At 45.8% G+C, this 22231-nt stretch overlaps 1 protein-coding gene across 2 annotated transcripts in view; it reads left to right on the top strand.

Moving 5' to 3' along the window:
- atl1 (atlastin GTPase 1) overlaps positions 1 to 22231 on the top strand; it is a 103330-nt gene that overhangs the window by 61635 nt on the left and 19464 nt on the right. For both annotated transcript variants that reach the window (XM_070877503.1, XM_070877502.1), the window contains 2 exons: positions 163 to 290; positions 14130 to 14186. In XM_070877503.1, coding sequence (XP_070733604.1) covers positions 163 to 290; positions 14130 to 14186 — 185 coding nt within the window. The remainder of the gene's footprint in view (positions 1 to 162; positions 291 to 14129; positions 14187 to 22231) is intronic.

Genomic DNA, 22231 nt, shown 5'->3' with positions numbered 1-22231 from the left:
CTTTAGACCCAGGTCAAAAATGACTTCACTGACATTTTATATATCTAAAATCTAAAGGTTTCTAATGATTTTTATTACACATTTCTGGAAAAGTAATTTGTTAAAGCATTAAGATGTTATTTTTAATCAAAGCCTTAAAAGTGTTTATTTCATTTTGCTTAGAGGTAGATGAGGAGTTTATAAAACACCTGAAGGTCCTGGTTTCCTGGCTTCTTTGTCCTGAGAACCTTGAGTTGAAAGAAATCAATGGGAATAAAATAACTGGTCGAGGGCTTGTGGAATATTTTAAGGTAACATTGCAAATGATTTTTTTTAGTTTTAAATTGGTAACAGTATTAAAATGCCCCTTTATCTAAATACTGTGATCTTGTATTCATTTTTGGCCACCTTTTGGTGCCAATGTCTGTCTGAGAAACCTTTTTTTTTGTTATGCATGGAATTTTCATATGCAAGATATACAGATGTGTGAATGTCATGCAGAACCTTGCAAGGAAATATTTTTAATTATATTTGGAATGCAATTTAACAAAGCACAACTAATTTACCTTGTTGTACTGTGTAGGTGCAAAGATCAGAGCCTGATGTTGGGTGTTCTAGTGACATTTCACTTAATAACAACTCTGCATGTGCAAGCAGCAGAGCAGAGTAGAAAATGATGCCAGACATGGTGGAGGCAGTCAGACTTTAGATGGCACAAGTGACCCAAGATTACTGCATGATACTACATTGAAGCTGGTCAAGTGTATTTGGTGATCTTTGATAAGGTAGCAGTTCTTGAATAAACCAGAATCTAAAATAAAAGTGTACAAAAAAACCAAAAGAAAAACTTCAGAATCTGGAAATCTGAATCAAACAGAAACATAGAAACATAGAAAATAGGTGCAGGAGTAGGCCATTCGGCCCTTTGAGCCTGCACCACCATTCAATAAGATCGTGGCTGATCATTCACCTCAGTACCCCTTTCCTGCTTTCTCTCCATACCCCTTGATCCCTTTAGCCGTAAGAGCCATATCTAACTCCCTCTTGAATATATACAATGAACTGGCATCAACAACTCTCTGCGGTAGGGAATTCCATAGGTTCACAACTCTCAGTGAAGAAGTTTCTCTTCATCTCAGTCCTAAATGGCTTATCCCTTATCCTTAGACTATGTCCTGGTTCTGGACTTCCCCAACATCGGGAACATTCTTCCTGCATCTACCCTGTCCAGTCCCGTCAGAATTTTCTATGTTTCTATGCGATCTGGATGATGTGGAACAGCCTGGATGATGTGGAATCGGTATGGGTGGAGCTGCGGAATTCCAAAGGGCAGAAAGTGGGAGTTGTGTACAGACCACCAAACAGTAGTGGTGAGGTTGGGGACAGCATCAAACAAGAAATAAGGAATGTGTGCAATAAAGGTACAGGAGTTATCATGGGTGACTTTAATCTACATATTGATTGGACAAACCAAACAGTGTGGTGGAAGAGGATTTCCTGGAGTGTATTCGGGATGGTTTTCTAGACCAATATGTCAAGCAATCAACTAGAGAGCAGGCTATCCTATACTGGGTGATGTGTAATGAGAAGGGCCTAATTAGCAATCTTGTTGTGCGAGGCCCCTTGGGGAAGAGTGACCATAATATGGTAGAATTCTTTATTAAGATGGAGAGTGACACAGTTAATTCGGAAACTAGGGTCCTAAATTAAGGAAAGGTAACTTCGACGGTATGAGGCGTGAATTGGCTAGAATATACTGGCAAAGGATACTTAAAGGGTTGACGGTGGATAAGCAATGGCAAACATTTAAAGATCACATGGATGAACTTCAGCAATTGTACATCCCTGTCTGGAGTAAAAATAAAACGGGGAAGGTGGCTCAATCATGGCTAACAAGGGAAATTAAGGATAGTGTTAAAGCCAAGGAAGAGGCATATAAATTGGCTAGAAAAAGCAACAAACCGGAGGACTGGGAGAAATTTAGAATTCAACAGAGGAGGACTAAGGGTTTAATTAAGAGGGGGAAAATAGAGTACGAGAGGAAGCTTGCTGGGAACATAAAAACGGACTGCAAAAGCTTCTATAAATATGTGAAGAGAAAAAGATTAGTGAAGACAAACGTAGGTCCCTTGCAGTCGGATTCAGGTGAATTTATAATGGGGAACAAAGAAATGGCAGACCAATTGAACCAATACTTCGGTTCGGTCTTCACGAAGGAAGACACAAATAACCTTCCGAATGTACAAGGGGACAGTGGGTCTAGTGAGAAGGAGGAACTGAAGGATATCCTTATTAGGCGAGAAATCGTGTTAGGGAAATTGATGGGATTGAAGGCCGATAAATCCCCGGGGCCTGATAGTCTGTATCCCAGAGTACTGAAGGAAGTGGCCCTAGAAATAGTGGATGCATTGGTGATCATTTTCCAATAGTCAATCGACTCTGGATCAGTCCCTATGGACTGGAGGGTAGCTAATGTAACACTACTTTTTTTAAAAAGGAGGGAGAGAGAAAATGGTTAATTATAGACCGGTTAGCCTGACATCAGTAGTGGGGAAAATGTTGGAATCATTCATTAACGATGAAATAGCAGCGCATTTGGAACGCAGTGACAGGATCGGACCAAATCAGCATGGATTTATGAAAGGGAAATCATGCTTGACGAATCTTCTGGAAATTTTTGAGGATGTAACTAGCAGAGTGGACAAGGGAGAACCAGTGGATGTGGTGTATTTGGACTTTCAAAAGTCTTTTGACAAGGTCCCGCACAAGAGATTGGTGTGCAAAATCAAAGTGCATGGTATTGGGGGTAATGTACTGACGTGGATAGAGAACTGGTTGGCAGACAGGAAGCAGAGAGTCAGCATAAACGGGTCCTTTTCAGAATGGCAGGCAGTGACTAGAGGAGTGCTGCAGGGCTAAGTGCTGGGACCCCAGCTCTTTACAATGTATATTAACGATTTAGATGAAGGAATTGAGCGTAATATCTCCAAGTTTGCAGATGACACTAAACTGGGTGGTGGTGTGAGCTGCGAGGAGGACGCTGAGAGGCTGCAGGGTGACTTGGACAGGTTAGGTGAGTGGGCAAATGCATGGCAGATGGAGTATAATGTGGATAAATGTGAGGTTATCTACTTTGGTGGCAAAAACACAAAGGCAGAATATTATCTGAATGGCAGCAGATTAGGAAAAGGGGAGGTGCAACGAGACCTAGGCCTAGTCGATCCAGTCTCTCCTCAGATGTCAGTCCTGCCATCCCGGGAATCAGTCTGGTGAACCTTCGCTGCACTCCCTCAATAGCAAGAATGTCCTTCCTTAGATTAGGAGACCAAAACTGAACACAATATTCCAGGTGAGGCCTCACCAAGGCTCTGTACAACTGCAGTAAGACCTCCCTACTCCTATACTCAAATCCCCTAGCTATGAAGGCCAACATACCATTTGCCTTCTTCACCGCCTGCTGTACCTGCATGCCAACTTTCAATGACTGATGTACCATGACACGCAGGTCTCGTTGCAACTCCCCCTTTCCTAATCTGCCACCATTCAGATATTATTCTGCCTTCGTGTTTTTGCCCCCAAAGTGGATAACCTCACATTTATCCACATTATACTCCATCTGCCACACGTTTGCCCACTCACCTAACCTGTCCAAATCACCCTGCAGCCTTTTAGCGTTCTCCTCACAGCTCACACCATCACCCAGCTTAGTGTCATCTGCAAACTTGGAGATATTACACTTAATTCTTTCATCCAAATCATTAATATATATTGTAAATAGCTGGGGTCCCAGCACTGAGCCCTGCGGCACCCCACTAGTTACTGCCTGCCATTCTGAAAAGGACCCGTTTTTCCTGACTCTCTGCTTCCTGTCTGCCAACCAATTCTCAATCCATGTCAGTACATTACCTCCAATACCATGTGCTTTAATTTTGCACACCAATCGTGGGACCTTGTCAAAAGCCTTTTGAAAGTCCAAATACACCACATCCACTGGTTCTCCCTTGTCCACTCTACTAGTTACATCCTCAAAAAATTCTAGAAGATTTGTCAAGCAGGATTTCCCTTTCATAAATCCATGCTGACTTGGACCGATCCTGTCACTGCTTTCCAAATGTGCTGCAATTTCATCTTTGCTGGAAACACTCAGCGGGTCAGACAGCATGTGTGGAGAGAATAGAAGAGTTATCTTTTAGCGTGTGGACCCTTCATTAAACATTTGCCTTGCCTTTCCAAGAAAATATTCTTGTGTTCTCCATATAGTTTCTGATCTGGGGGTTTAGAGGAGGAAAGGGATGGACAATGAGTAGAAGCTGGGAATGAAGGGAAGTAGAGCATTGAATTACTGTAGACCAGTCTTTCACTTTTCCAAGTGACTGCCTCAAGCATGGGGTGTTTAAAAAACATTTCATCAATCAGGGACTGGCTGAACCTAAAAAATCAATTAGAAAAGAGGGATTGGAAACTGATCAATAAAGGTTCTTCGGGGGTAAAACCCAGCAGAGCTCTGACCATCAAAAGAATTTGTTGAGAGCAATTCATCAGTCTGATGGTGAATACAACCTGGTCCAAGAGAAGAGCTCTAAAAGCATGGAATAGGCCTCAACTAACAAAGGGTCCCGGTAGGGAGGAGGAAGGGTTCGACCAGTAATTAGGTTTCTACAACAATAACAAGACCCAAAACATGCTCTTACAAAATTAAACAAATTTCCCTCAACATTTAGTTATTCCACATCATTATTTTAATGTGTACAGTATTTTGTTGAACACATTGGAAGCAACTATTTGCAGGTGAAAGAGGTAGCAATGTTAAGTGATATAAAAACAGAAAATACTGGAAATCGCAGCGGCTCAGGCAGCATCTGTGGAGAGAAAAACAGAGTTAATGTCCTAGCTATGCCTGCCTTTTCGTGGGCTATGTAGAACATTCTATGTTATAGTCCTCCCTGGGTCCCCTCCCCCACCTCTTTTTCCGGTACACTGATGACTGTATCGGTGCCATTTCCTGCTCTTGCCCTGCACAACAAAATTTCATTCACTTTGCATCCATTTTTCCACCCTTCCCTCACCTTCACATGATCCATCTCCAATGCTTCCGTTCCTCAACTTTTCTTTCTCCATTTCTGGGGATAGGCTTTCGACCAGTATTCACTATAAGCCCACTGACTCCCACCGCTACCTGGACTACACTTCCTCCCACCCCGCACCCTGAAAGGACTCCATTCCATTCTCCCAGTTTCTCCATCGGATCTGCTCTGACGACGCCACCTTTCACACTGGTGCTTCTGACATGTCTTCCTTTTTCCTCAACTGAGGATTCCCCTCCGCCTTGGTTAACATGGCCCTCGACCGTATCCGTTCTATTTCCCGCACCTCTGCTCTCACCCCTTCCCCTCCCTCTCACAACCACGACAATGTTCCCCTTGTCCTCACCTTTCACCTCATCAGCCTCCACGTTCAATGGATCATCCTCCACCATTTCCGCCACCTCCAGCGTGATCCCTCCGCCAATCACATCTTCCCCTCCCCTCCCCTCCCCTCTCAGCATTCCGAAGGGACCGCTCCCTCCGCGACACCTGGTCCATTCCATAGTCATTCCCAGCATCCCCTCCCCTTCCCACGGTACCTTCCCATGCAAGCGCAGGAGATGCAATACCTGCCCTTTTACTTCCTCCCTTCCCACTATCCAGGGCCCCAAATAATCCTTCCAAATGAAATAGCGATTTACTTATATATCTTTCAATTTAGTATACTGTATACCCTGCTCACGATGTGGTCTCCCCTCTAAATTGGGGAAACCAAATGCAGATCGGATGACTGCTTTGCAGAGCACCACCGTTCAGTCTGTAAACGTGACCCTGAGCTTCCGGTCGCCTGTCAATTTAATTCCCCGCTCCACTCCCACTCCGTCATCGGTCTCCTACACTGTTCCAATGAAGCTCAACGCAAGCTCGAGGAACAGGACCTCATCTTTCGTTTAGGCACTTACATAGAAACATAGAAAATTGGTGCAGGAGTAGGCTATTCGGCCCTTCGAGCCTGCACCACCATTTAATAAGATCATGGCTAAACATTCACCTCAGTAACCCTTTCCTGTTTTCTCTCCATACCCCTTGAGCCCTTTAGCTCTAACTCCCTCTTGAATAGATCCAATGAACTGGCATCAAGAACACTCTGCGGTAGGGAATGCCACAGGTTAACAACTCTCTGAGTGAAAAAGTTTCTCCTCATTTCAGTCCTAAATGGCCTACCCCTTATCCTAAGACAGTGGCCCCTGATTCTGGACTTCCCCATCATCGGGAACATTCTTCCCGCATTTAACCTGTCCAGTCTCGTCAGAATCTTGTAAGTTTCTATGAGATCCCCTCTCATCCTTCTAAGCACCAGTATATCAAGGCCCAGTTGATCCAGTCTCTCCTCATATGTCAGTCCTGCCATCCCGGGAATCAGTCTGGTGAACCTTCGCTGCACTCCCTCAATAGCAAGAACGTACTTTCTCAGATTAGGAGACCAAAACTGAACACAATATTCCAGGTGAGGCCTCACCAAGGCCCTGTACAACTGCAGTAAGACCTCCCTGCTCCTATACTCAAATCCCCTAGCTATGAAGGCCAACATACCATTTGCCTTCTTCACCGCCTGCTGTACCAGCATGCCAACTTTCAATGACTGATGTACCATGACACCCAGGTGTCGTTGCACCTCCCCTTTTCCTAATCTACCGCCTTTCAGATAATATTCTGCCTTCGTGTTTTTGCCCCCAAAGTGGATGACCTCACATTTATCCACATTATACTGCATCTGCCATGCATTTGCCCACTCACCTAACCTGTCCAAGTCACCTGCAGCCTTTTAGTGTCCTCCTCACAGCTCACACCACCACCCAATTTAGTGTCATCTGCAAACGTGGAGATATCACACTCAATTCCTTCATCTGTATCATTAATGTATATTGTAAAGAGCTGGGGTATCCGAGCACTGAGCCCTGCGGCACTCCACGAGTCACTGGCTGCCATTCTGAAAAGGACCCGTTTATCCCGACTCTCTGTTTCCTATCTGCCAAGCAGTTCTCTATCCATGTCAGTACATTACCCCCCATACCATGTGCTTTGATTTTGCACACCAATCTCTTGTGTGGGACCTTGTCAAAAGCCTTTTGAAAATCCAAATACACCACATCCACTGGTTCTCCCTTGTCCACTCTACTAGTTACATCCTCAAAAAATTCCAGAAGGTTTGTCAAGCATGATTTCCCTCTCATAAATCCATGCTGACTTGGACCGATTCTGTCACTGCCTTCAAATGCGCTGCTATTTCATCTTTAATAATTGATTCCAACATTTTCCCACTATTGATGTCAGGTTAACCGGTCTATAATTACCCGTTTTCCCTCTCCTTTTTTAAACAGTGGTGTTACATTAGCTACCCTCCAGTCCATAGGAACTGATCCAAAGTCGATAGATTGTTGCAAAATGATCACCAATGCATCCACTATTTCTATGGCCACTTCCTTAAGTAATCTGGGATGCAGACTATCGGCCTCCAATCCCATCAAGTTCCCTAACACAATTTCCCACTTTATAAGGATATCCTTCTGGTCCTCCTTCTCACTCGACCCTCGGTCCCCTCGTACTTCCGGAAGGTTATTTGTGTCTTCCTTTGTGAAAACAGATCCAAAGTATTTGTTTAACTGGTCCGCCATTTCTTTGTTCCCCATTATAAATTCACCTGAATCTGACTGCAAGGGACCTACGTTTGTTTTCACTAATCTTTTTCTCTTCACATATCTATAGAAGCTTTTGCAGTCAGTTTTTATGTTCCCAGCAAGCTTCCTCTCATACTCTATTTTCCCCCTCCTAATTAAACCCTTAGTCCTCCTCTGCTGTATTACAAAATTCTCCCAGTGCTCAGGTTTGCTGCTTTTTCTGGCCAATTTATATGCCTCTTCCTTGGATTTAACACTATCCTTAATTTCCCTTGTTAGCCACGGTTGAGCTACCTTCCCAGTTTTATTTTTACTTCAGACAGGGATGTACAATTGTTGAAGTTCATCCATGTGATCTTTAAATGTTTGCCATTGCGCATTCACCGTCAACCTTTTAAGTATCACTCGCCAGTCTATTCTAGCCAATTCACGTCTCATACCATCGAAGTTACCTTTCCCCAATTTCAGGTCTCTAGTCTCTGAATTAACTGTGTCACTCTCCATCTTAATGAAGAATTCTACCATATTATAGTCACTCTTCCCCAAGGGGCCTCGCACAACAAGATTGTTAATTAGTACTTTCTCATTACACATCACCCAGTCTAGGATGCCCAGCCCTCTAGTTGGTTCCTCGACATATTGGTCTAGAAAATCATCCCCAATACACTCCAGGAAATCCTCCTCCACCGCATTGCTACCAGTTTGGTTAGCCCAGTCAATATGTAGATTAAAGTCGCCCATGATAACTGCTGTACCTTTATTGCATGCATCCCTAATTTCTTGTTTGATGCTGTCCCCATCCTCATTACTATTGATTGGTAGTCTGTACATAACTCCCACTAGCGTTTTACATAGAACCATAGAAAATAGGTGCAGGAGTAGGCCATTCGGCCCTTCGAGCCTACACCACTATTCAATAAGATCATGGCTGATCATTCCCTCAGTACCCCGTTCCTGCTTTGCCTCCATATCCCTTGATCCCCTTAGCCGTAAGGGCCATATCTAACTCCCTCTTGAATATATCCAATGAATTGGCATCAACGACTCTCTGCGGCAGGGAATTCCACAGGTTAACAACTCAGAGTGAAGAAGTTTCTCCTCATCTCAGTCCTAAATGACCTATCCCTTATCCTAAGACTGTGTCCCTTGGTTCTGGACTTCCCCAACATCGGGAACAATCTACCCGCATCTAACCTGTCCCGTCCCGTCAGAATCTTGTATGTTTCTATGAGATCCCCTCTCATCCTTCTATACTCCAGTGAATAAAGGCCCAGTTGATCCAGTCTCTCCTCATGTGTCAGTCCAACCATCCGGGAATCAGTCTGGTGAACCTTCGCTGCACTCCCTCAATAGCAAGAACGTCCTTCCTCAGATTAGGAGACCAAATCTGAACACAATATTCCAGGTGAGGCCTCACCAAGGCCCTGTACAACTGCAGTAAGACCTCCCTGCTCCTATACTCAAATCCCCTAAGCTATGAAGGCCAACATACCATATACCTTCTTTACCGCTGCTGTACTTGTATGCCAAATTTCAATGACTGATGAACCATGACAGCCAGGTCTCATTGCACCTCCCCTTTTCCTAATCTGCCACCATTCAGATAATATTCTGTCTTCGCGTTTTTGCCCCCAAAGTGGATAACCTCACATTTATCCACATTATACTGCATCTGCCATGCATTTGCCCACTCACCTAACCTGTCCAAGTCACCCTGCAGACTCTTAGCGTCCCCCTCACAGCTCACACCGCCACCCTTTGGTATTCTGTAGCTCCACCCATACAGATTCCACATCATCCAAGCTAATGTCCTTCCTTACTATTGCATTAATTTTCACTTTAACCAGCAACGCCTCCCCACCTCCCTTTCCTTTCTGTCTATCCTTCCTAAATGTTGAATGCCCTTGGATGTTGAGTTCCCAGCCTTGGTCACTCTGGAGCCATGTCTCCGTGATGCAAATTACATCATATCCGTTAACTGCCATCTGTGCAGTTAATTCGTCCACCTTATTCCGAATACTCCTCGCATTGAGGCACAGAGCCTTCAGGCTTGTCTTTAACACTCTTTGCCCCTTTAGGATTTTGCTGTAATGTGGCCCTTTTTGCTTTTTGCCTTGGGTTTCTCTGCCCTCCACTTTTACTTTTCTTCTTTCTATCTTTTGCTTCTGCCCCTATTCTGCTTCCCTCTGTCTCCCTGCATAGGTTCCCATCCCCCTGCCATATTAGTTTAAGCCCTCCCCAACAGCACTAGCAAACACTCCCCCTAGGACATTGGTTCTGGTCCTGCCAGGTGCAGACCGTCCAGTTTGTACTGGTCCTACCTCCCCCAGAGCCGGTTCCAAAATCCCAGGAATTTGAATCCCTCCCTTCTGCACCACTCCTCAAGCCACATACTCATCTGAGCTATCCTACAATTCCTACTCTGACTAGCGTGTGACACTAGTAGCAATCCTGAGATTACTACTTTTGAGGTCCTACTTTTTAAATTTAGCTCCTAGCTCCCTAAATTCGTCTTGTAGGACCTCATCCTGTTTTTTTACCTATATCGTTGGTACCTATATGCACCACGACAACTGGCTGTTTACCCTCCCCCCTTCAGAATGTCCTGCACCCGCTCCGAGACATCCTTGACCTTGCACCAGGGAGGCAACATACCATCCTGGAGTCTCGTTTGCGCCCGCAGAGACGTCTGTCTATTTCCCTTACAATAGAATCTACTATCACTATAGCTCTCCCACTCTTTGTCCTGCCTTCCTGTGCAGCAGAGCCACCCACGGTGCCATGGACTTAGCTGCTGCTGCCCTTCCCTGATGAGTCATCCACCTCAACAGTACCCAAAGCAATTTATCTGTTTTGCAGGGGGATAACCGCAGGGGACCCCTGCACTACCTTCCTTCCACTGCTCTTCCTGGTGGTTACCCATCCCCTATCTGGCTGTGTAACCTTGACTTGCGGTAAGACCAACTCACTAAATGTGCTATTCATGGCATTCTCAGCATCGTGGATGCTCCAGAGTAAATCCACCCGCAGCTCCAGTGCTGCAATGCAGTCTGTCAGGAGCTGCAGCCGGATACACTTCCCACATATGTAGTAGTCAGGGACACTGGAAGCGTCCCTGACTTTCCACATAGTACAGGAGGAGCATAACACATGTCTAAGCTCTCCTGCCATGACTTCACCCCTAGATTAACTTAATTTGGCAACAATAATGCTAAAGGATACAGCCTTCTGGACTCAACATCGAGTTCAACAATTTCAGATCATAACCTCTGCCCATTTTTGGCTCCCTTTCCCCACCTCCACCCCCACCCCTCGACCGTATAAGAACATAAGAAATAGGAACAGGAGTAGGCCATACGGCCCCTCGAGCGTGCTCCGCCATTCAATAATATCATGGCTGATCTGATCATGGACTCAGCTCCACTTCCCTGCCCGCTCCCCATAACCCCTTATCCCCTTATCTTTTAAGAAACTGTCTATTTCTGTCTTAAATTTATTCAATGTCCCAGCTTCCACAGCTTTCTGAGGCAGTGAATTCAATAGATTTACAACCCTCAGAGAAGAAATTCCTCCTCATCTGTTTTAAATGGGCGGCTCCTTATTCTAAGATCGTGCCCTCTAGTTCTAGTCTCCCCCATCAGTGGAAACATCCTCTCTGCATCCACCTTGTCAAGCCCCCTCATAATCTTATACATTTCGATAAGATCACCTCTCATTCTTCTGAATTCCAATGAGTAGAGGCCCAACCTACTCAACCTTTCCTCATAAGTCAACCCCCTCATCCCCGGAATCAACCTAGTGAACCTTCTCTGTACTGCCTCCAAAGCAAGTATATCCTTTTGTAAATATGGAAACCAAAAGTGCACGCAGTATTCCAGGTGTGGCCTCACCAATACCTTATATAGCTGTAGTAAGACTTCCCTGCTTTTATATTCCATCCCTTTTGTAAAAAAGGCCAAGATACTATTGGCCTTCCTGATCACTTGCATACTATCCTCTTGTGTTTCATGCACAAGTACCCCCAGGTCCCGATGTACTGCGGCACTTTGCAATCTTTCTCCATTTAAATAATAACTCGCTCTTTGATTTTTTTCTGCCAAAGTGCATGACCTCACACTTTCCAACATTATACACCATCTGCAAAATTTTTGCCCACTCACTTAGCCTGTCTATGTCCTTTTGCAGATTTTTTGTGTCCTCCTCACACATTGCTTTCCCTCCCATCTTTGTATCGTCAGCAAACTTGGCTACGTTACACTCAGTCCCTTCTTCCAAGTCGTTAATATAGATTGTAAATAGTTGGGGTCCCATCACCGATTCCTACAGCACCCCACTAGTTACTGGTTGCCAATCCTCTCTCAATGCTAATATATTATCCCCAACCCCGTGAACTTTTATCTTGTGCAGTAACCTCTTATGTGGCACCTTGTCAAATGGCTTCTGGAAGTCCAAATACACCACATCCATTGTTTCCCCTTTATCCACCCTGTTAGATACATCCTCAAAGAACACCAGCAAATTTGTCAAACTTGTTTTTATTCTCTGTCTCCAATGGCAGCTGGTCATTATTCTGCCATTCACAACCTATCTAGACTAACCCTTCCACCCCATCAAAGACCTTCCCTTTTGTTCTTTCTTCCCCTCCCCCTTTCAGTGCTCCTTAAGATCTGTTCTTTTCGAACATATTCGGCAGTTCTGACGAAGGGTCATCAACCTGAAATGTTAACTCTGTTCTTTTCTCCACAGATGTTGCCTGACCCGCTGAGATTTCCAGCATTTTATTTCGGATTCCAGCATCCGCAGTATTTGGCTTTGATAGCAATGTTAAGTGGTTTAGGGAAAGTTCCAAAGAGTAGGGACATAGAGGGTGAATTTCCGTGAGGGTTTTCCTGCTTGTCCATCGTAACTATGACAGAAAAGCCATAGAAACCCCAGAAAAACATCGTATATTGGAGTTTGTGAAGGGCAGACAGGGGAAGCCAATGAGGAAGGCATTGAAGAAATTAGTTTCAGAGGGTAATGAAGGCGTAGATTGGGGTTTGAGCAATGTATGGAGAGAGTAGGTCAGGCAATATTTTGAAGTTAAAAAAATGTAGTATTATTGGATAGAGGACAGGATGTGACTTTGATTTTGCTGATGCTCAGCCAAGACTTGTGTTGAATAAGCAGTGAGAATTGGTGGTGGAGTGGTAATACAGGTTGAGCGTCTGAAATCCAGAGTTCCAAAATTCGGAATGTTCCGGAATCCGGACACCAGGCCGAACCGTGGAGAAGTTGTCCAGAAACCGGAAAATGTTCGAAATCCAGACTCCCCCCGCTTGGCGGCCCGACTTCCCCCCCGGCCCAACCTCGCCCCAGCCCTTGGTGGCCCGACCTCGCTCCAGCCCTCGACGGCCTGACCTCGCTCCGGACCAACCTCGCCCGGCCCTTGGCGGCCCAACCTCCGGCCCGACTTCGCCCCGGTGTCGATCAGGCCAGACTTCGCCCCGGCCCTCGACGGCCTGACCTCGCCTCCCCCTTACCTCAGCGGGCCGATCTCGCCCCCTGACCTCGGTTGCCCGACCTCACCTACCTCGGCCCAGGCAAAGATGTTCCAAAATCCGGAAATACCCAGAATCCGGAACGGCCTCAGTCCCGAGGTTTCCGGATTTTGGACAATCAACCTGTATTGGCATACATGTGAAAACTGACCTTGTGTTTCTGGATGATGTCATTGAGGGGTAGTGTATAAGTAAAAGGGGACCAAGGATGGCACACCTCTGCAGGCACAGAAGGTGAAATTGTTGAATATTGAATGTGGTCATCATCTCCCAGGGTAACAACAGCAGTTTTATATCTGACTGTCAGATTCATAGAAACATAGAAAATAGGTGCAGGAGTAGGCCATTCGGCCCTTCGAGCCTGCACCGAAACCCTCACTTGAAATATTGTCTCCTTGCTGGGCCATAGCCACAGATGTTCGGTACTTTCCAATACCTTGTCTAAATAGCCATTACTTAACTGTGAGCCTCCACCAATTTTGCAATTGGTGCTGGGCATTACACTGGGCTGTTGCGATTGGGCATTACAAACAAGCCCAGTCTTGCCCCCAACCAACATTCACATGTGCACTTCCAGCAGAGGTTTCTTAGTACTGTTTAAGGTGAGAATCCTGACCAGTTTTCATTTCACTAACATTGAAGCCAATTGAAGTACACCAATTACCACCCGTGTTATGGTCTGCTATCTCAGCAGAATGGAAATTGAACCTGGGACCTTCTTTGTGTGTATGGCAGAGTTAGGATAAATAGATGGAATAGACTCAGTCATCAGCGGAGCATACCTAAATCTGACTTTGAGTCCAGCTAGTAATATTTTGTTGATTCTAGTTGAAAATATGACACGTCAGTTTAATTGTGATTGGTTTTTATTTACAATGAACCCAGACTTTGTTTAAATTGTACTATAGGCATACATAAAGATCTACCAAGGTGAAGAACTGCCACATCCCAAATCCATGTTGCAGGTACTGTAGCTCTATTAATATTTTTCTTTTTCTGCAAGTTACTGTTCCTTGCTCTCTCATTACTTCATTTATAACTATGCATATGGTTCAGTTTTTGCAATTGTCTTAGCTGAAGTAAAATGCTTAATCTATCTGTTTCACTCAGTAATAATATATGGTAATTATCTGCAGCGCCAGATTAAATTAAAATGCAGTAATTTTCTAGCCCTTAAATAAAGAGTTCTTTGCTGAAATGTACTTCTAATTTTTGGAGATGCATCAAGTTGTAGCATAGCATGTGTTGCCAAGGAATAGGCAGTGCAGGTTCAATCCTCCTTCCACCGAGTTCCTGAGGCCAAGCATTTCTCAATTGGGAGAGTGGGAAAAGGCAGGGGGAAGAGAAGAGCAAAATAAAATTAAATGGGAAGTGTTATATATGTACACATGACCAATGTGTGAGACTTGCCACCAAGGGGCGCATCTGTGGGAGACCCAAAGGTCACCTGCACACCCTGGGCAAGCAGGTACAAAAGGCAGACTACCATGCAACCTCCTCACTCTGGAGTTAGAATAAAGAGGACCAAGGTCACAACAGTTTGAGCTTAAGATGTACAGTCTTGCGGAGTTATTGTAAACGTAACAATTGGCGACGAGTAACAGATCACGTACTTTCACGCAATTATGGCTGCCGTTGGTATTCTTGAGAGATTTGTTGAGGGTGATGATTGGGAAGCCTTCGTTGAGCGTCTTGACCAGTACTTCGTGGCCAACGAGCTGGAAAAGGAAGAAACCGCGGTCAAGCGCAGGGCAATTCTCCTCACCGTTTGTGGGTCCACAATATATGGCCTCATCAAAAATTTGCTAGCACCGACGAAACCAACGGAGAAGACATATAAAGAGTTGTGCACGCTGGTTCGGGAACACCTCAAGCTGAAGGAGAGCATCTTGATGGCCAGGTATCGCTTTTATATGCACCACCGTTCCGAGGGCCAGGACATGGCGAGCTATGTCGCCGACCTTGCGGGACCGTGTGTATTTGCTGGATTTTTGGGGGAAGCGTTGCGGGACTTTCTCATGCTTGGAATCGGCCACGAGGTCATTCTTCGCAAACTGCTGTCTGCCGAATCCCAAGATCTGAGCAAGGCCCTCACGCTAGCCCAGGCTTTTATGTCCACGACGATAACACTAAACAGCTATCATTGCAGCATCGGAACTCACCGGCAAGTACTGTGCATAAAATAATGCCTTCAGCAGGCAGAACAGTACATGGCAGGGCCTACACGCCCGCAGAGGCCAGACCTAGGATGACTCAGAGTCCGCCGTGGGGCGTGAATGTGAATCCATTAGCACTATGTTGGCGCTGTGGGGGTAATCATTGAGCCTATCACTGTCGATTCAAGCACTACGTGTGTAAGGGTAGTGGAACAAAGGGGCACCTCCAGCGAATGTGCAGACGTGCTGCAACTCACCACGTGGCAGAGTCAGCAGAAGATGACCGATCCGGCGCAGATCACGCTGAATGAGTAAGAGAGGCAACTCAGCCCGAGGCTGAAGAGGAAGTGTACGGAGTACACACCTTCACCACCAAAAGCCCTCCGATAATGTTAAACGTAAAATGAAACGGCATTCCAGTTTCCATGGAATTGGACATGGGGGCAAGTCAGTCAATTATGAGCCAGAAGGCTTTTGAGAAACTGTGGGGCAACAAGGCACAAAGGCCAAAACTAAGCACAATCCACACCTAGCTGCGCACTTACACCAAAGAGCTCATACCAGTCATTGGCAGTCCGGCAGTGAAAATATTGTACGATGGGGCTGTGCATGATTTACCACTATGGATTGTACCAGGCGATGGCCCAACGCTGTTCAGCAGAAGCTGGCTAGGAAAGATCCGATGGAACTGGGACGACATCAAAGCTCTGTCTTCGGAGGATGACGCCTCGTGCGCCCAGGTGCTAAACAAATTCCCGTCGTTATTCGAACCAGGCATCGGCAACTTCACAGGCGCCAAAGTGCAGATCCAACTAATCCCTGATGCACGACCCATTCATCACAAGGCCCAACCGGTTCCATACATGATGCGAGAGAAAGTCGAGATCGAGCTGGACAACTCGAGAGGGGATCACATCGCCAGTTGAGTTCAACGTGTGGGCCAGTCCAATTGTGCCAGTGTTGAAGAGCGATGGGACGGTCAGAATATGCGGGGACTACAAGGTAATGATCAACTGAGTCTCGTTACAGGACCAGTACCCGCTACCCAAAGCAGATGACCTGTTTGCAACACTAGCAGGGGGGGGTGAAGTCGTTCACCAAGCTGGATCTAACCCCTGCTTACATGACACAGGAGCTGGCTGAACCTTCAAAAAAATTGATGTGCATCAACACACACAGAGGACTGTTCATATACCACAGATGCCCCTTTGGGATTCGCTCGACGGCGGCCATCTTCAAGCGGAACATGGAGAGTCTGCTGAAATCAGTCCGCACACCATGGTGTTCCAAGATGACATCTTAATCACTGGCCGCAATACCACCGAATACTTGCACAACCTGGAAGAGGTTCTCAAGCGACTGGACAGAGTGGGACTCCGGCTGAAATGCTCCAAGTGTGTTTTCCTGGCGCCAGAGGTCAAATTTCTGGGGAGAAAGATTGCGGCGGACAGCATCAGACCCACAGACTCCAAGGCGGAGGCCATCAAGAATGCACCCAGACCACAGAATGTGACGGAGCTGCGTTCGTTCCTGGGGCTCCTCAACTATTTTGGTAACTTTCTACCGGGGTTGAGCACTTCGCTGGAACCATTGCATTTATTGCTACGCAAGGGTGACGACTGGGTTTGGGGTAAATCTCAAGAGACAGCCTTTAACAAGGCCAGAAACCTGCTATGTTCTAACAAGTACTTGTATTGTATGACCCATGTAAACATTTAGTACTAGCTTGTGATGCATCTTCATAGGGGGTCGGTTGTGTCTTACAGCAAGCCAATGTGCCAGGCAAACTGCAACCGGTTGCATATGCGTCCAGAAGCTTATCTAAGGCTGAAAGAGCCTACAGTATGGTTGAGAAAGAAGCATTAGCATGCGTATACGGGGTTAAGAAAATGCATCAATACCTATTTTGGCTCCAGTTCGAGCTCGAAACCGACCATAAGCCGCTCATTTTGTTGTTCTCAGAAAGCAAAAGGTATTAACACGAATGCTTCGTCCCGCATCCAAAGATGGGCACTAACGTTATCTGCGTATGATTATGTAATCCGCCACAGACCAGGCGCTGAGAACTGTGCGGATGCCCTCAATCGGTTACCATTGACGATCACCGGGGTGGAAATGGCACAACCTGCAGACTTGCTCCTTGTAATGGATGCTTTTGAGAGCGAGGGGTCACCCGTCACGGCTCGCCAGATCAGGACCTGGACTAGCCAGGACCCGGTGCTATCACCAGTAAAAAGCTGCGTCCTCAATGGGAGCTGGTCAGTGGTCCCAGGGGAAATGCAAGATGAAATTAAGCGCTTTCACTGACGCAAGGACGAAATGTCCATCTATTCGGACTGCCTTCTATGGGGGAAATCATGTAATTTTGCCAAAAAAAGGCAAGGAAACATTTATACATGACCTTCACGGTACCCATCCAGGCATAATCATGATGGAGGCTATCACCAGATCACACGTTTGGTGGCCCGGCATTGATTCGGAATTGGAGTCATGTGTACACCAATGTAACACTTGCTCACAGTTGAGCAACGCACCAAGCGAGGCCCCACTGAGTCTGTGGTCATGGTCCTCCGAACCATGGTCAAGGGTCCATGTAGATTTTGCTGGCTCCTTTTTAGGAAAGATGTTCCTAGTAGCAGTTGACGCTTACTCTAAGTGGATTGAATGTATAATAATGTCGTCATGTACGTCCACTACCACCATTGAAAGCCTCCGGGCCATGTTCGCCACCCATGGTTTGCCCGACGTCTTTGTTAGTGACAATGGACTATGCTTCACCAGCTCGGAATTCAACGAGTTCATGACCTGCAATGGCATCAAGCATGTCAGGCCTGCGCTGTTTAAACCCGTATCCAATGGTCAAGGGAATGGGCAGTCCAAACCATCAAGCAGAGCTTGAAACGCATGATGGCTGGTTCCCTGCAGACCCAGTTATCTCAGATTCTGCTCAGCTACCGCATGGGACCCCACTTGTTTACCGGGGTCCCCCTGCAGAAATGCTAATGAAGAGAGTACTCAAAACCAGGCTTTCCTTAGTCCACCCAGATCTCAATGATTATGTAGAAACCCAGCGTCAACGGCATAACATGTACCACGATCGCGCGGCTGTATCGCGCGACATTGAAGTTAATGACCCTGTGTTTGTTCTTAATTATGGTCATCGTCCCAAATGGGTTGCTGACACTGTGTTAGCCAAGGAGGGGAATAGAGTGTTGTCAAAATTTTGAATGGACAAACGTGTAGAAAGCACTTGGATCAGACCAAACTGCGGTTTACTGACAACCAAGAACAATTTGAAGAGGACATTACCATCAATGATCCACACACACACACCCAACCAGCAATCGACCTCGCGGTCAGCCACGAGGATGAACCCACCATGCTCAACAGTCCGATCAGACCAGCCACACCGACCGACTCACCCATGCCAGGACTTCAACTCAGGCAATCAACCCGGGAATGCAGAACCCCGGATCGCCTCAACTTGTAAATAACTTGTACATAGGACTTTGGGGGGGGGAATGATGTTATGTATGTAAACATTACCAATGTGTAAGACTTGCCACCAGGGGGCGCACCTGTGGGAGACCCAAGGGTCACCTGCACACCCTGGGCAAGCAGGTATAAAAAGGCAGACTACCATGCTGCCTCCTCACTCTGAAGTTACAATAAAGAGACCAAGGTCACAACAGTTTGAATTAAGATGTACAGTCTTGTGGAGTTATTCTAAAAGTAACAGGACGTCTTCACCATACTGCTCTCTAATGCTTCTTACCAGGCAGCCAATGTTATCATTGTGAGTGCCCTAGGGATCAGCTGCCAGCCCAACCCTATTCTAGCAGAAGGCGGATGGCTCAGGGAAATGAACAAAGTGGAAAAAGAATTGGAACGAAGAGTATGTGCTCTATAGGAGGGCCCATACCCTGACAAAAAGGGAATAGTATAAATGTGATTTCAGTACAAAGCTCTCAGCCAAGGTTATGGTGACATTTATAGATTAACAATCAGTGAGGTATTTGATTAGCCTGAACAACTGAAAAAGTTATAAGTAGAATTGTGTTACTACCTTTTCCTGGAACAGGGAGAGTCGTGAAGTGTCCTTTCAGTATTTATAGCAATACTTCTTTCTTGCTGTATTCCTTTGAACATTCTGGATCTGTCTGGCTGGTGGCTGTTGTTCTATTTTATTTTATTAGTTCCTGGGATGTGGGAGTCACTGGCAAGGCTAGAATTTATTGCCCATCCCTAATTGTCCTTAGAAGGTGGTGGTGAGCCGCCTTCTTTAACCACTACAGTCCTTGTGGTGAAGCTGTTCCCACAGTGCGGTTAGTGAGGGAGTTCCAAGATTTTGACCCAGCGGCAATGAAGGAATGGAGATATATTTCCAAGTCAGGCTGGTGTGTAACTTGGAGGGGAACTTGCAGGTGATGGCATCCCCATGCGCCTGCTGCCCTTGTCTTTCTAGGTGGTAGAGGTCGCGGGTTTGGGAGGTGTTGTCGGAGAAGCTGTGGCAAGTTGTTGCAGTGCATCTTGTACATGGTATACACTTCAACCACATTGAGCTGGTAGTGGAGAGAGTGAATGTTTAAGTTGGTGGATGGGGTGCCAATCAAACAGACTGCTTTGTCCTGGATGGCGTCAAGAATCTAGAGTGTTGTTGGAGCTGCACACATCCAGGTAAGTAGAGAGTATTCCATCACACTCCTGACTTGTGCCTTGTAGATGGTGGAAAGGCTTTGGGTATCAGGAAGTGAGACAGTTGCTGCAGAATACCCAGCCTCTGACCTACTCTTGTAGCCACAGTATTTATGTGGCTGGTCCAGTTAAGTTTCTGGTCAATGGTGATTCCCAGGATGTTGATGATGGAGAATTCGACAATGGTAATGCCACTGAATGTCAAGGGGCAATGGTTAGACTCTCTGTTGTTGGATATACTCATTGCGTGGCACTTGTGTGTGGTATGAATGTTACTTGCCACTTATCAGCCCAAGTCTGATTGTCATCCAGGTCTTGCTGCATGCGGGCATGGATTGCTTCATTATCTGACAAGTTGCGAATGGAACTGAACACTGTACAATCATCAGCGAACATCCCCACTTCTGACCTTATATTGGAGGGAAGGTCATTGATGAAGCAGCTGAAGATGATTGGGTCTAGGACACTGCCCTGAGAAACTGCTGCAGCGATATTCTGGGGCTGAGGTGATTGACCTCCAACAACAACAACTATCTTCCTTTGTGCTAGGTATGACTCCAGACAGTGGAGAGTTTTCCCCGATTCCCATTGACTTCAATTTTACTAGGGCTCCTTGGTGCCACACTCGGTCAAATGCTGCCTTGATGTCAAGGGCAGTCATTCTCACCTCACCTTTGGAATTCAGCTCTTTTGTCCATGTTTGAGGTCTGGAGCAGAGTGATCCTGGCGGAACCCAAAATTAAGCATCATTGAGCTGGTTATTGGTAAGTGGGTGCCGTTTGATAGCACAATAGATGACTCATTCCATCATTTTGCTGATGATGGATAGACGACTAATGGGGCGGTACTTGGCCGGATTGGATTTGTCCGACTTTTTGTGGACAGGACATATCTGGGCAGTTTTCCATATTGTCAGGTAGATGCCAATGTTGTGGCTGTACTGGAACAGCTTGGATGGAGGCGCAGATAATTTTGGAGCACAAGTCTTCAGCATGACAGCTAGGATGTTGTCAGGGCCCATAGCCTTTGCTGTATCCAGTGCGCTTGGCCGTTTGTTGATGTCACGTGAAGTGAATCAAAATGGCTGAAGACTGGCTTCTGTGATGGTGGGGACCTCAGGAGGAGACTGATACTTCTGGCTGAAGATGGTTGCAAATGCTTTAGACTTGTCTTTTGCACTCGCGTGCTGGGCTCCACCATCATTGTGGATGTGGCAGGACTGCAGATCCGTTGATTGTGGGATTGCTTAGCTGTCTTTAGCATGCTGTTTCCGCTGTTTAGCTTGCACAGTTCCGTGTTACAGCTTCCGCAGATTGGCACCTCATTTTTAAATATACCTGGTGCTGCTCCTGGTATGCTCTTCTACAATTCTCATTGAATACTAGGACAGAATATGATTGTTATAGAGTTCCCAAACCTGAACAGTGTGGCTATGGTGTCATGTGTAACCTTTAAGTGATACAGTATTCCAAAACAAATACCTATTAAATAGATCTGTTTTAAATTAGGACACCTTTGTTTCTTCAATAATGAATCCTGTCTGTTACATTTGATATAGATAAAACACATACAATATATAAAGAAATTTATAAATCAAAATTAAAATGGATGCTTATAAATATACAGGCTTTAATTAATGTATGTTGTCATGAAAGAAACAGTACTGAAGTTGAAGGATTGCTATCTCATGTGATGATAGAACATAGATCTATCTGGTTGGCCCTCCTCCTGGACATCTGGGAGGTTCTTTTCACATTGCGCTGGTCAACAAACTATTTCAGGATAGGAGTCGAGATGTTGAAACATATCCAGTTCAGTCTCAAAGTATATATAACTTCACTTAGCAGAGGGGTGAATAAGCAGGGGGCACAGATTTAAAGTAGTTGGTAGAAGGATTAGAGGGGAGATGAGGAAGAATTTCTTCACCCAGAGGGTGGTGGGAGTCTGGAACTCACTGCCGAAAAAGGTGGTAGAGGCAGACACCCTTATCACATTTAAAAAGGTACTTAGATGTGCACTTAAGGGGCTTAAAATTGGCCAGGAGTTGCTCCGTTTTTTTTGGAGCAACTTGATTTTTCTGGAGTATCTTAAAAATCCCCATTTTGCACATTCAATTTGCGCCAGTGTATGTGAGTTAGTTCCAATTTTTTTTAGTTTAG

Source organism: Pristiophorus japonicus, chromosome 4 (genome assembly GCF_044704955.1).
Source record: "Pristiophorus japonicus isolate sPriJap1 chromosome 4, sPriJap1.hap1, whole genome shotgun sequence".
NCBI lineage: Eukaryota > Metazoa > Chordata > Chondrichthyes > Pristiophoridae > Pristiophorus > Pristiophorus japonicus.
This window is presented reverse-complemented; position numbering and strand designations above follow the sequence as displayed.